Source organism: Manacus candei, unplaced genomic scaffold (genome assembly GCF_025592945.1).
Source record: "Manacus candei isolate 608988 ecotype Guabito, Panama unplaced genomic scaffold, ASM2559294v1 h1tg000014l, whole genome shotgun sequence".
Taxonomy (NCBI): domain Eukaryota; kingdom Metazoa; phylum Chordata; class Aves; order Passeriformes; family Pipridae; genus Manacus; species Manacus candei.
In genome coordinates, this window is record NW_026138062.1 from 4,116,014 (window position 1) to 4,131,856 (window position 15,843).

The window sequence follows — 15,843 nt, forward strand, 5'->3', positions numbered from 1 at the left end:
AAGTATTAATCCATCATTTGGAAACACACTTATAAATGAATCTGAAAGTGCAACGTATTTGGAAAAGATCTGACAATACTGAAGGAAAATGAGCAAAAATAGCATTACAAAAAAGAACAAGATGCAAATGGTGATTTGAAGTTTGTAAGAGATACCTTATTTCCTGATAGTGTAAGTTGTTATTTGATGGCTTCATGTGGTTTTTCTTGAAGGCATTTGAATATATTAATGCATAATAAGCCTAAACTGCTCAGCTGGGCTTGATGCGAGCAAGGTCTCTTACTATAGTTACACAGCTACCAGACACTTGCTCTGTTAGTTCCATGCATGGTTAACATTATCATACAACTGTTCACACCAAATTCTGTAGAAATGTCACTCATAGTTTTGTTGATTAATATTTTGACATTCCCAACATATTGAATATGTAATTCCAAGAATATGTCAAGTGGAGCGTTGCTAGCACTCCAGCAGTGTCTTTATCAGCTGGAGGAAGCAACACAAATTTCCCTCTCATCATTTTTTTTCAGTCCTGAGGGTGCCTTTGAATGTAGACTTATTGATAGGAGGCATCTTTTTTTTATATAGGATTATTATATTCATTTCTAGACTTTTTTTCTTCAATTAATTCTGAGTGTTTCTTAGTTGTCTAAGTCATCTAAGAATCATTTTGGTTTACACCTTCACCTTAAAATGTAGAAGCACCCTTCAATTCGAGACCCTGGCTGCATGTTGAGTGCACCACATTTCCCTCTCTTGGGAGAAACCTCTGTATATGGAAAGAAAGTTGTACTCCTGTAAATGACATATAGTTGGCATCTCTATGGCTTCTAAATCTGTAATTTCCATGGTTGATTTTCATATAAAGGAAGATATGCTAGCCGTCATTCCAACTATTCCTTGAAAGAATCATCTTTTTCTCATGTTTTATGTAACAGCGCGGATCTGTAGCATATGAGGGCTTCCTCTTGAAGTTTTAGATCAAATCCCTTCTAGAGGAGCAGTATTGTTTTATTTTATCTCAACTTCAGTTCTTCGTTCCTTTTTTTTTTTTCCCCCTTATCTCTCTTCTCCTTCAGTGTAATTCTGTGACCTGAAACAAACCTGCGTCCTATGAAATATTTCTTATTGGAGCTCAGGAATACATATTTCCCTATGTTGTTATTCATCAGCTACTATTAAAAAAATTAAAAAACTTGATTAACCTCTTAATGGTTATGAATATTTAGTTAATACATCAATTTCAGTGTTACAGGGAGAAATCTTAATGGAATGTTAGGTTCATTCTATTTGTTTACAGTTTTCAATTTTTTTTTCCCCAGAAACCACTCGCAATCTGTTGAAAAAGCAGAAAAGCATAGTCTTTACCCTAAGAAGATCACTTAATCTCCACCCACTGTGGCTATATGATTTGTCTAATTTAGCATTCAATTCTTAAGATATAAAAAGTGATTTATGTAAGATGACATGGTTAAAAGAATAATGTAGTGAGGTGTAGTTGAATTAGAAAATTAAACAAAATGAAACAAAACCATTCTACATTTTAGGCTGCATCAAAGGAAACTTAAATCATCTACTGTTTTGTAAGATTACTGATTTTCCCTAAGAAGAAATACAAATGGGCTTAATTGAGCTCAGCTAAGTCAGGAAAACTAATACTTGATTAAGAATCTAAACAGTAGCATTTATTTCATTTAATTATTACATGCCATGTAATAATTACATGCTTAGGGTACAACTGCAAAAGTATGTTTGGGAGGCCGTACCAGGATCTTTGGTATTTCTTTTACAGGTATCAGTATTATTAGTATGAAATTGCTATCAGAACTCAGGCAACTATTTGATAGGATGGAATTTTGCCAAGAGGTATTGCAGTATATTTTCCATCCTTATATATTAGTAATGTCCTCTCCTGTTGAAACGTGAGATGATCTGTTTTCTTTGAGGCACAGGCCTGTACATTATAATAGCAGCTTTAGGAGAAATACAGGAATTTGAAGTTACAGCACTTTCTACATCTCAATGCTTATTTGCTTCTCCTGTAGTTGCATCTAATAGACATGCAAGTAATTTATTTTTACTTTCTGTAAATACACAACGCTTGAAAAAGCTACCTCTATTTTCTTGAACACTGCTTCTAACAAGGATCATTATTTTGAAGCAGTCACAATGTTATTAATAAATTACTATGAATATTAGGAAAATGAAAATTATTGTACCCAGCAATAGTCTGAGCACTGCTTATTATTGAAACTTTGATTCTGTGAAGTTGGTGGAAAAACAAGCAAGTATTACAAGAGAAGGCTGCAGAAAGTAGTTTATATCTAAAGATATATATATACAATCCTGCTGAAGACTTCATTTTTTAAAATGGCAGGTAGATATAATTTATTAGACTTTGATGCAGACTGCATAGCTGAAAGTTATATCTTTTATAATTTGGCCAAGGAGTTTTTCTGTTTGTTTCTTTAAGGGTCTCCATTTGTTGAACTTGAATGCTTTTGTTCCCCATATGGAAAATTATAATTTATATTATATTGATACTTATTTGTATTTATATTAAAAGCACCTAAGTGTTTTGAAACATTTTAAAGTGACATAAGTAGTCTGCTAGAGAAGTTTAGCTTTGTACAGCAATTATATAACATTGAAGTAGTTTTTGTTACATATGTTATAGTGCTACCAGTGTACGAGACATTTTGCTTGCATTTAAAAAGGTTGTTCATACTGACAGAAATTCATCAAACTGAGGGCTGTGCAGAGTGAAACAGTTGGCACTCAGTAAAGATGGAGCCCACAGTGAGGGATCCACAAAAGAGATTTAGGGAGACAAAACAGTGTTGTTCAATTTACATCCAAACCAAACACTTTGAGAATGTTGTAAACATTTTGGAAAAACATCTCTCTCATCAGAGCTGCAGAGCTACCAACAGAATTCATAGCATAGAGATTTTGAGGTAACTGAGTGAATAAGAGAGAAGATTTTGGTTGTGTAAAAACTGAGGGCAAAAATGGGAACACTGGGCTGGCTGCTGCTGTCAGCAGTTTGTGTTTGGATCTAGTTGTACTATTTTAAAACTTTTTAATGGCACAGTTTATTTAAAATGCAGAACTGTGCCTGTTGACTGCTTTAGGTCCCTGTGATAAGAAGATCATTGTTGACTGAGTGTGCCTAAATGCAATATTTTAAAAGTGTGAACATACAACTAAATCAGAGTAAAAAAGTCAAGATAATCCTGAACATTGTTTTGTGCAAGAATAGGCCATTTCTATGAAACTAGGTGATCATAGGCACACAAAAATGTATTAAATAGAAAATTCATATAACTGTATAAAATCTTGTCATGTTTAGGTAAGGGGTATGAAAGAGATTGAATCAAGATCTAAATACTTCTGTTTTCTAGGGGGAAAAATTATGCCTAAAGGGTAGCAGGTTACTTTCTTTAACCCATTTTTTGTACACACAGCCTTAGCAAGAGGAAACCACATAGTACTATTAAAGACAGAAAAGATTGAAGGAAAAATATATGGGCTATTGAGGTATAAAAGCTCGGAAAATTGAGAATTATGTTATTTTACTGTATCACAGAGTGACAGCAACATTTTTATACTTGTTATTCAGTGGACTGCAGTACAGTTTTGAGATGCCTGAATGGTTTAAGCTGATGTTCAGTGGGGCATATGTTCATGAGGTACTTGCACAGCCATGTCTTTAGGGGTACAGTTTCCAAAGCTAACTAGTTGAAAGCCAATCTTTACTATCTTAGCACTGTGATGAAGCTTTCCCTATACTTTTTAAAGCAGGTTTATTTTAAAAGTACATTTAATGCCATTGCACAGCAATTTCTAAGATATTTTCCATATTTGAAAAATAAATTTTAGTTCAGTGTTTGAATGTAGTATATACCCGTTTAATACATAATAGCATGTTCAGCTCCAAGTTGCTGCATTTTTTCATTGATTGATAAATTTCCCTGTGAAAATCCAGATTAAAAAGCGAGGGCTACCACTGTGGACAATGTCTAGTGATGCTTAAAACTCAGAAAGTTTATGAAGTTAAAATACAGTTAGGTGAAACTGAAGAAATTTTGTTTCTATAAATAACAACAATTCTAAACCTTACACTCTAATTAAATGCAAGTAACAATGTATGTTTTAATGAGACAGTACCTTTGCATGGGTTCTTTTTCTCCTCACAGCCATGAAGGAACAGATTCTGTTGCTGACCTGACAGACATTATTGTGGTATTAAACAACTTCAGAAGCAAAATTATCAAAGTTCAAGTATGTATGCAGCATTTCCTTATATGAAATGTGGCTTATGCTTACATGTCTTAGGCTATATTTAATTGAAAGGTGTATACTGAAATATATAATTTAGATTTTGTGTAATTAAAGAGAAGGATGTGCAAATTAATGTAGTTAATTTGATCCAATCAGGTTATACTAATTGCATGGGAGATTGTTAAATAGCGGTTAAACATAGATAAGATTTATCTCATCTAGCTCAAGGTGTCCAAATGTGTAGTCTAGATGAACTAAATTCCCTCTATGCGTAACAGAATAAGAGAGAGTCCAAAGGTCTACTAATCCCAGCTTATATATGTATTTAAACCAGCAACATGAGCACCTCTTGAGACATTCATTTCTCTCCAGTGATGAGAGAGGGATTTTTTATGAAGTCCTGATACCAAAGTGGAAGTTAAAATTAGGTGTACTGAATTTTACCCTAAGCTACCAAATTTGTGTAAGTGAAATTACGTTACTTCCATTCTTAAAACTGCATCAAAAAGAGCTAATTAAGCATGAGTTATATTCAGGAGAAAGAACCTCATAGTATTGTATGTTTTCCTCTGTTTTGTAAATAATATTTTGTGTAGATTTCCTTGTATGTTTTCCTCTGTTTTGTAAATAATATTTTGTGTAGATTTCCTTGGTATGTTGTATCCTAATTTTAGACATCGAGAAGGAGAGTGAACAATGCAAATGTAAGTACAAGAGGAATTTTTAAAACCGCAGACATGTGTCTCTTCCCCAGTCCTGTAACTGAAAGTTTCCAGAACCCAGAGAAAATGTGTAAAACTCTGGAACATGATGAGCCTGCCTTTAAACCACAGAAAAAGGATAAAAGGGTGCCATTTGGGTTAAAATATGAAAATTATTTGATGCAAGAGGTGGCATGTATTAAGCTTATAGCTAGAATATGTAAGGTCTGTCATTCAGTTGAACTGCAGAATCACTTCAGTGATGTGCAGGATGGGGCTTCAGGACCATTAGCTAAAAAGACTCGTGATGTAGTGTGAACAGAAATCTGTAAGCATTGGCTTGACAGTATGATCATGTGCAATTAATATGATTAGAATTGAGTATGTTCAGACATTGAGGGTTTTAGAAGCTATTTGGTTTTCAAAAGCAATTAGGTTTATTTTAATCAAGGAAATTAAAGCAGCAAATGAAATTGATTTGGAGGCTTTATTATGCACCTGGATAAGACAGCAGAAATTGCTGAAGTTGTGTGGGAGAGCTTATGTTTCAGTGACAAATTTGGCACTTTCTCCTTGTGAAGGGCTTATGAGAATGACAATTTCCCTTCAGGTAAGTTCCACTGTGTGGTGCAACACCCTGCTACACTTCTGCCAGCTAATGGCTGGATCACGAACTCATGAGTGTAGAAAATGAGGTAGAGTTCCCCACACTTGTAGTTAGTGTTTGCATAAAGAAGTACAGAGGGCTTGAACATGCTGTTTGATTTATTAATCACCATTTAATACAGCAAGTTCTGTACATAGTTTAAAAGTATGTAGTTCAATGCAGTTCAGTAAGTATTTTACTGAAGTAGAAATTGGTCCAGATGTTGATCCAGCTCTAGCCAGTTAGTACAGCATAGTTAGATATCACAGTTGAAGTAGTAATTACTATCAACCAACTTCCTAAATTACACAAAGACATTTATTTTACTGACTAGGTACAGAAAAAGCCTGATAAAATGAATGAAGATCTCCTTACAGATGGAACAGGAAAATATGGAAATCTGGAATCAGTTACAAGGTAATGCATAATTTACTTCTAGTTTAACTGTTCCAGCACATGTTTATTATTACTCACAGCAAGTAAGTGTTTCCTACTTGATAGTGATATGTAATATGTAAAAAGGCTATTCAAGGGATTTATAATAATAAATACAAGGAGAGGAAAGAAAAGCTACAATGTCATGTACCTCTCCTTACTTCTTTTTTTAATCCTTCTTTTGCATTTCTAGTTCCTGTTCATTTCCCCCACTGGTTTTTTATTTTTTTGGGGTAGGGAATCAATCTCAATGTGAAAATCCCAGCCAGTTATGTGGTACTCAGATACTTGAAAATAAACATCAGAAAGCAGGCCGATGGTGCTTGTCTGCTGCTAAACATTATTTATGAAATCTCAAGAAATGTTTTATATGTCAATAAAATACCTTTTACTTTAAAGTCTGAGTTCTATAAGTAATTGCAATAAACATCTCAAGCTTTACATTTGAGGCTAATAACATTGTAGTATTTCTAATTTGCTGTTTTAAGAAAAGGTTTTCTTGCATTTTCAGTAGCTTTGGCAATGGTTCTCAGGTGCAGACTGTTAATGAAAATAAAGAGAAGGCATAGCAGTTCTACTTTATCTAGTAAAAAGTTGACCCCAGTTAATCCTCTAACACACGTCTCTTGGTAGATCCAAGGCTGGGTTCTGTTTCAGCTTTATCATCTCTCTTGAAAAGACCTCTTGTACCACAAGTACCTGGACATTATATTGAGTCTCTGTTGCTGATGTTATGTTTATCACCATTTATCCACAGATGATTTTCCTTGTACAGTATCACAGAATCATAGAATGGTATGGGTAGGAGGGAACCCTAAAGATCATCTAGTCCCAACCCCCCACCATGTGCAAGGACATCTTACACTAGATCAAGTGGCTCAAGGACTTATCCAACGTGGCTTTGAACACTGCCAGGTTGGGGCATCCACAACCTCCCTGGGCAGCCTGTTGCAGGATCTCATCACCCTCACAGTAAAGAATTTCTTCCTAATATCTAACCTAAATTTCCCCTCTTTCAATTTATACCCATATTGACTAGATTCAGAAACCCTCCCAGACTACTATACTACAACTCTCAAAAATTTTTTCATGAAGTCACAGGTCAAGGAAGTGGACCAACATTTCTGCACAAAGGTGTCTCTTTTCAGAAGGATGTTAGATAAAGGAATTTTTCAAACTTCCCACTTCTAATTGGCTGCATCAAAGGATGTATGTGCGGTGATCAAGATCTTAACTTCCTCTAACAAGGTTACGAGGCCAGAGATCTCCCAGTCTTTCAGGTCTTGCCTTTTACCACAGTTGGTCGGTTCATCAGTGTGCATCAGGCTCAGAGCTTAGCTGGGCAATTGAAGCCCCTCACTCAATAAGTTTATTTCTTCTTCCCATTGATTCAAAGTTGTGGCTCAAGGGCACGATGTGAGGCCTGCCCTTTCTGTCAGCCTCTTGCTATCTAGGAACTTGTCAAATATCCTTCCTCTTTGTTATCCCAGAATGAAAAGAATATCACCAGCACATTACTCATTAGAGGAAATCACGTGTGCTCTGACATGGGACACATGCATACCATCACCCAAGTCCTTTCATAACTGAGCAGCCCTTTCCCAATTGACTGCTTTTCCCATGTGACCTTACAGGTCAGTCCAGAGCTTGTTCAATTTGGAAGATCTCTGCCTTTTTGTAGATCTTTTCTTAATCAATATTTTCAAGATCCTTTTATGAAAACCTGATTTTATTTTTTTTCACATGATGGTTGCATTATAAAGACCTTGAGAGTCTTTTGGTCCTGCTGTCACTACAATAAGAAACAAGATAAAAAGTGAAGAAGAAGGCAGACTGACTGCTTGGGACTGTGAGCTGCAATCTGTTTAGCCTGTGAAAGTTCGATGCTAGTTGGGAGGTTGTCATCTTTAGAAATGCCATAACAGCGCAGTCAGCACTGCTCCACTGACTTTCTTCTGCATTTGCTATAGTCCTGAACAGGTACAACTGTGCTCTTACCATGGCTGAGTGAAAAGAATGTGAATAATCCTTCTCAAAAAGATCATTCATATGACTTACATTGCAGCCTTTAGGATTTCAGCATTATATTAGTGGAGTGATATGAACTCTTTTGAATATGTTGGAGATCTGAGACTTGTCTCATTTGTTCTTAAAAGACTATGAGGGATACTTCTTTTTTACTTTAAAAAGGGATGTAACCAGAAGAAAATTAATAGGAGTGACTCATGCAATCTAAGTGTGTGAAGAATGACTGACCTCAAAAAAAAAAAAAGACTACTGAGGTGAATTTCCAACAATATCAAGCCATACTGTAACAAATTTGGCTAAGACAGCCTTTGCAGTTCTGAGATCAATGAAGCAGTGCTTGAGGAAGACTGCAGCCATTACATCCTGGCTGTGTGTACTGGAAGGCATACATGGTGAAAAACCAATCCTGTTAGACTTTGGTATTCAAAATGAGCAAAAAATGCTGTGCAGCAGAAATAGAAAACATCTGGACAATATACCTCAAATATATAGGTTAGCTTATAGGGAGAGTAATTGGATTAATTTAAGGAAGAATTCAGCGAGTATTATGAAAACCACTCAGGAAATCCTATCATCACAGACCACTGAATGGTATGAGGGTATTCTGGGAAAGGCTACTACTCCTCAGGCTTGCCATTTGCTGTTGGGATGGTAGTGAGTTAAATATGTGATTTGATTTGGTGTGACCATCTTTGTATTATGTTCAGTCTGTATTTTAGGGAATATAGTCAGCTCAACCACCTATGAGGACTGCTGCAGGCATTCTTCACCCCAAGAACATGGATTGGTTGTTTTGATGTAGAATGCATGTGGATGAGCAATGGAAAATAACTGGGTTTTAATTTAAAAACTACCAGTTCTCAAGATGATATGGCTGTGTGTATTTCTGATTATTTTTACTTTGATAAAATGTGGAGTTCTTGTCAAATTTGAGTTCTGTTTGACTGAAAATACTGGAGGCTGCAGTCGTGCCATTGCTTGTCCTGAGTGACTGGGTATGAGATGTTGCTCCCAAAAGATTTTGGTATCGTAGGCATGTGCAGTGGGAGTGTAGTTGGTTACTATAGGATAAGTATTTCTTTTGTGTATTTTCTTACTTTTGATTCTTTATGAGCTTAATGATAATTTAGTATGGTTTTTTTCTGCTGAATGTTTACTTTATATAATAATTCATAATAATTTTTAGATTTTCAGAAGAAATTCCAACAGAAGAGAAGGAAAAGAAAAGTGATATTCTTAACATTTTCTCTGTTGCTTCAGGCCATTTATATGAACGTTTTTTAAGGTAAGGAAAGGTAAAAGGGAAACAAGAATTTCTTCTCAATACACTAAATTTTCATACTAGCACTAAGCAGCTTAAAGAAACTGATTTTTTTAAACAAAATAAAAATAATAAATTGTCAATACATAGAAAGGTTGTATACAATGAGGACTATATTACTCTTTGCTTAAGAACAAAGTGATTCAACATAAAAATGTTCAAAAGTACCATTATTCTTTGAAGATAGAAAAATGTTCTCCTTGTCTTTCATGTGTGAAGTACAAACATAAAAGATGAAGTTCAACCTCTCTGTATAAAGATGTAACAGAAGTGACTTCATAATCTTGTATCTAGAATTGTATCTATTTGTGTTTAGCCCAAACCACGGGTTTACTATATGCACATATGGTTACATAAGTTAATATAAGGTATTAATCATTATTCTAATTTTGTCAGGCGTTCTCTGAGAATAAAACTTGTTAATAGATCCACTTTTGAAATTGTTCCTTCTGCTGTTGCTTAGCCAGTGTGAATAGAATAAGTCCATCTCAAAACAGTGTTGAACATGTGCTCTTTAAAGCTTTTAATTAGAAATAGATAGAAAATTCTGCTTAAGTTGGGTAAAAGAAAATTATACTTAGAAAGTTTTAACACTTTTTAAGTGCAGTTGTAATGTAATGACCTGTGTGTATTTGTTTGTTTATTATAGACTTATATTTCCACAGAATTATGATGCTTTCTGTCCTACGTCATACAAAAACACCAGTTAAATTTTGGTTTCTGAAAAACTACCTCTCCCCTACATTTAAGGTAGGAGAAAAGTCTTTCTTTTATTATTTTTTTTCTTTAAAATTTTAAATAATTTTTTTAAAATTATAATTTAGTAACTGTATAATTCAAATTAAATTTTCACAGTGGAAAATGATCTCTGAGTGGATTAAATAGTTTTAAATACTAAGTTTTAAATATTAATAGTTTTAAAAGTATTCTGTATAAGATTCTTCTCTTGTGGAATGCAAAGCTCAGTGATAAATTATAATAATTTATTCTCTTCTGCTAGTCTCCAAGAGCTTGCATAAAATGTTTTTACTACTGGTGTAGCTGAGGATACTGCTAAAACTAAAGAAACATTTCAGAGTAATAAACTGTGTAGTCAGTAAGACCAATACAACTACAACTGTTTTGCACCACTCAGTCTTTTTCCTTTTGAGTCCTTCTGTGTCCCATATATGTGCACCTAATAGTTTTTTTTGTTTTTCTTCTAGGATGTTATTCCTCACATGGCTAAAAAGTATGGTTTCAACTATGAGTTAGTACAGTATAAGTGGCCCCGCTGGCTTTATCAACAGACAGAAAAACAGAGAATTATCTGGGGCTACAAAATTCTTTTCTTGGATGTTCTTTTCCCTTTGGCTGTGGATAAAATAATATTTGTCGATGCTGACCAGGTAAGAAAAAATAATAGTATATAAATAAATGTATGAGGAATTCATATGGCCTTAAATTGATGCAGTCTCATCCCCTATGGTCATTTATTGAGATGTTGGTCTTGTAAGAATACTGCAGCTGTATGAACAGAACCAGTGGTGTTGCAGAATGTGAAATGCAATAATTTCATTTGTCTTTAGTCATGTGGACATTGAGTCTCACTACACTGAGTTGTCCTAAATTGTCTGTGGAGAGAGAAAGGCACCTGGAGAGGTGAGTGTGATCTTAAACGGGCCTTTCACTGAAACTGTATTGGAGTGAATCAGTCTCTGGACTGATTGTGAGAGGACTACTCCAGTGTGCAAGGAGTCTGAGGGGATTAGTTTGGACCATTTGAACAACTTCGAGATGGCTGAAATTTGTCAAGATTAATCTTGTCTCTATTTTAAATTTGTATGCAGTCTTTCCCTGAGGAATGAGTATTGTATAATATACTGAAAGACAAAATGCTGTCTCCAAGAGATGAGGCATTGAAAAGTCTATCACAAGGTTGTTAAAAACGTCAGGACAAGTATTAATGTATTTTGGTCCTTTTCCAAGGCTTGAGAATAAATTGAATTTAGGTGTAGTAATGCAGACTGCAACTTTCTGCAGTTTCCTCTGGATACACCATCTGGTAACACTGGTTGTCTGTCCTCACAGCTGTAAGGATTTCTCTCTACACCCAAATAGCTAAAACTTTTTTTTACCACTGATAAATTAGATGGAGAAGGATTGAACAGTAAATAAAGGACATTTGTAAAATGTCATTATAACCTATTTTTAAAAGTACTTTATCACTCGATACAAAGATTTTTCAAATGATGCAATAATTTTGGAATACCAAGTTAGGTAACAAATAGGAAGGATTCTGTAAAAGGGACATGCTTGGTAGATTTTAGAAGTTATGCTTTTTCATTAAGGAATTTAGTCTTGGGCAACCTGAAACACTGATCTATGAATTAAAAAATATTGTGCCTGGTCTATTTAATTTACTTATTAAATGTGTTACACAGATGACCATTGTTAATAAGATAATAAACACTTCTTTTTAACTTGAAGAATAATTGGGTAAATATCTTCCAGTGGAATATTTTATCTATACTCTGCTGTCGTAGTGCCTCAGGTTTTTTTTAAATCTAAAATAAAACTTTGTGAAACTTCTGCAATACCTACCCTCATATGCATACCTTAGAAACAGTACTAAATTGTAGAAATAACTGTATTCTTATTTAGATTGTGAGAAGTGACCTGAAAGAACTCAGAGATCTAGATCTAAATGGAGCTCCCTATGGATACACACCTTTCTGTGACAGCCGGAAGGAAATGGATGGGTACCGTTTCTGGAAATCAGGATACTGGGCATCACATCTTGGGAAAAGGAAATACCATATTAGGTAGGATAACATATTTTTGTGCAGTGTGTGCATTTAATTGAAATCTGGGTCTTGATATTGATCACCGAGGCTTTCAAAACCAATTGCCCTCCAGTCGTTCTCACCAAGAGATGAATAAGGCATGAATTCTGATGACATATTGATTTCACTTTTCTATTGTAGCTTTAGCCACTTAATTAAGAAAAATATTCCTTCAGGATGGGAACATGTTTTAGTTTCTTGTTACTTTTATTTATATTATCAAAAAGAAGGTGAAACTCCACAACTTAATTTTTTTTTTTTAAAACTTTTTAGTGCCTTATATGTTGTGGATCTGAAGACATTCAGAAAGATTGCAGCTGGAGACAGGCTTCGGGGCCAGTACCAGGCTCTTAGTCAAGATCCAAACAGTCTGTCAAATCTAGATCAGGTATAAATGGCTTTAAGCAATTTGGGGTTTATTTTCTTTACCTTTCTCAAATTGCATGGAATTGTTGTGTAGCTCAATGTGTATGTTATGTAATTGTAAAACTATTTGCCATGTACTGCTGTTTTAGCACATTTTAAGTTGTGCATGTGAGCACAGTTCAGAAAACTGAACACTAAGTGATTATTGTTTTAAATAATTGTTTAATATGAAAAAAATGAGGAAAAAACAACATAGAGAACTGTTCACCTTTATTCTGATAATGGTAATTATATTCTTATTTGGCAAGAGCTTTTTTACTTTTTCTTCTTTTTTTTTCATCAATGTAAATTTAATTTTTTTTTTGTAAGCTAACTGCAAAGGCACTCTGGTGGTTGCTGTACATCATCACCCTGTGCTGGCTGTAGTCTTTATTTATGTAATTCCAGCAATTTTTAAACCCAAATGAGGTACATCAGGGTGCAGTCACAAGCATGTAAGTGGATCCCATGGAAACATACTTAAATTTATTACTTTTTTCCTGTAGTAGAGGTTATTTAAATTGATAGAAGATGGATAGTAAACAGCTCATCACATTTCTGCCTGAGTCAATAATACTTATTTATGTCTCACTTTGGGTGAACTGCAGAAGGCTTCATAAGTGAGATTGTCCCTGCTTTATTTGTTTTCCTCGTGGAATTCCTAAAGCACAAAAGGTTTTTACCTGCCTATAGCAGCAAAGGGATCCCACGGTAGCAAAGCCTACATCTCTCGGTGCCTACTTTCTACGCCCCTGCTCTGCAAGCAAATATTTCTCTCTTACATAAGGACATTATTGCCACTTGCTTTTTTTTTTTTTTTTCCAGAAATAAAAGTAAAAATTGAAAATAGCAGTTCTTATAATACTGGACAAAGAAAAGTGGAAATAGAGCTACACTAAAAACTCAGAGTAGACTGGACACAGGGAGTTGGAGCAGCCTTTAGCTGTAATTGTTAAGAGCAAAAGACTGACATAACAGCAACACCCATATTTCACTTCTCTTTTTCTGGACAATGGAATGAATTGGTGTCCCTGTATCACACTTAGTCCTGATAGGATGTAGCTGTATGTTCTCCAAACATAGTCTTACCCATATGTGCAAGTTGTCTTTCACAAAGACCTTTAAATATTCAGAAGCTGGGTACAGAGCTTCCACTATAATGCTGATTTTCAGAAATAGTAATGAGATTTATCTAATGTTCTCAAAATGTTAAAAATGTGTCTCTATTTTAAGATTCTTATATTTTCAATTACAGCATTAATACATGGTGGCATATATCTCTTAGAATAATAACTCTTGGATCAAATAAAAAACCACTTAAGGACCAGATGTTAAGGTAGCTAAAGCTTGGCAGAAAGGAATTGGAATTAGTTGGAAAAATATTTCAAAGTAATATGTTCGTACTAATCTGGTTTCTGACTGTATTGATAGGAACTACTTTCTGTCTTAATTGCTACTACTTACACAAAATACAGCAATATTCCTAGAAATACAAACTACAGTGCAATGTATTTGAGTCCTGGAGAGCTTTCATCTACTGATAAGGATGCATTGTGATCTTTTTATTACTATTTTTACTTTAAATACCTGACTGGAGTGCTCACTGCTCTTCTCAAAGAAGAAGCAATCTCAGCTCTTTGCTAATCTGCCAGCACTGCTACCTTCATGGGTGGTAGTTAAGGTTATGCTAATATAAACCACAAAAGAGAAATAGATGGAAGGGAAAATTGTGCTTTTAAATGCCAAGGAGAGTAAGTATAGAACTCCTAGGGAGAAAAATTACACATCATAAAAAATAGACTTCCAATACAGTAATTTTGTTTAGATTTTTTTTTTTAATTCATTCTTTTCTTCTGTTTACTTTAAATCCTGGCACTAGCAGCTGACTTTCTGCCCCATGTAACAATTTGTAAATCCACAACTCAGGAATTGTAGTAACTCAGGAATTGTGATTTCATTTACAAAGTTGTAGAGGCACAACAGAAAACTAGTCTCTCTTCTTTTGAAATTGAGATGGTGATAAACCATTTTTTAATCTTCCAAAAAATTGTAGAATTTAAGTTTTTCAAAAATTAAAGCATTTCACTTTTTAATGTCTTGGCTCTCAATTTACATTTGAATGTCTATATTTGAAATAAATTACGTCTTTCATAATGCAGCAATATGTGCTGTTTTATTCTGTCACATTTAGCAACATGAATTGGCAAAATAAGATGTGACTAATACTTATCACAGTACTGATATTTATTTTAAAGTATAATGTAGGGTTTGCACATGTGAGGGAGCTCACAAATGGATCTGCCAATTACACCTGTTATTTTTAACTATGGCCAGTGAATGACTGCCTGAGGTTTTTGTGATTTGTAAATGCTGCTCCCTACATTCAGCAAGATCTTCATTTGAAGTTTTCTTGATGAGAGTACCTGACTGCATAGTACAGGTTAAAAAAAAAAAAAAAAAGTAAAGTAAGGAGGAAGGTAGCTAGAATAGCAGTTTAATAGCTTTTCCTTCTCACGCTCATGTTTCTGGAATCCATTTTCCTAGAAGTCATCTAAATTTAGAGTAGTGGTGTAATCCTGCATTATATGGTTTTTGAGGGATTTTTTTTCAAATTTAAGGAATGGAGAGATGGTTTAAGTTTTGCTCTTTAGCAGTATTTATGGTATGACATGCAGTACCACAAGTCTGAACCACGAGTATCAGACAGAAGTATTGTTATGTCAAGCTAAGGAAAGACAGGTGTAAGTATGAGAAAAAAATTGCTTAGTAAATGAGAGGTGGAATTGGCATCAAAATGAGCATGACTAAGTTTTGAATCTACTTGAAAAAGAACTAGGTGAACACTAAGAAGGAAATGTAAGAAGAAGAAAATGTAAGAGTAATAGGTAAAGATTCTACTTTTAAGTAGCTGCTTGATAACCAGTTACATTACATTCAATGCTAATTTATGATTTTACAAAATTTGTACAGGATCTCCCCAATAACATGATTCATCAAGTAGCCATTAAGTCTCTCCCTCAGGAGTGGCTTTGGTGTGAAACCTGGTGTGATGATCAGTCCAAGAAAAAGGCTAAAACAATAGACTTGGTGAGTTGATCCTGACTTGAATTAGTTTTATAGATTAACAACTTTGCTGTGATTTCTGTGGCTTTTAAGTATATGTCATGTCATGAAGGCAGCCTTGATGGAAGGCACTGG

The 15,843-nt window shown here is 34.6% G+C and overlaps 1 protein-coding gene across 5 annotated transcripts in view; it reads left to right on the forward strand.

The window, feature by feature from the left end:
* Positions 1–15,843, forward strand: part of UGGT2 (UDP-glucose glycoprotein glucosyltransferase 2) — an 87,890-nt gene that overhangs the window by 66,219 nt on the left and 5,828 nt on the right. For 2 of the 5 annotated variants that reach the window (XR_007903377.1, XM_051780577.1), the window contains exons 30-37: positions 4,200–4,284; positions 5,966–6,048; positions 9,281–9,379; positions 10,081–10,165; positions 10,621–10,803; positions 12,059–12,219; positions 12,514–12,628; positions 15,616–15,732. Coding sequence is in view for 3 of the 5 variants with exons in the window: in XM_051780577.1 (XP_051636537.1) it covers positions 4,200–4,284; positions 5,966–6,048; positions 9,281–9,379; positions 10,081–10,165; positions 10,621–10,803; positions 12,059–12,219; positions 12,514–12,628; positions 15,616–15,732 (928 nt within the window). In the remaining 2 variants the exon portion in view is untranslated. Of the gene's footprint in view, positions 1–4,199; positions 4,285–5,965; positions 6,049–9,280; positions 9,380–10,064; positions 10,166–10,620; positions 10,804–10,895; positions 11,095–12,058; positions 12,220–12,513; positions 12,629–12,975; positions 13,101–15,615; positions 15,733–15,843 lie in introns of those variants that run through there. The other 3 variants (XR_007903378.1, XM_051780579.1, XM_051780580.1) reach the window with 3 other exon arrangements.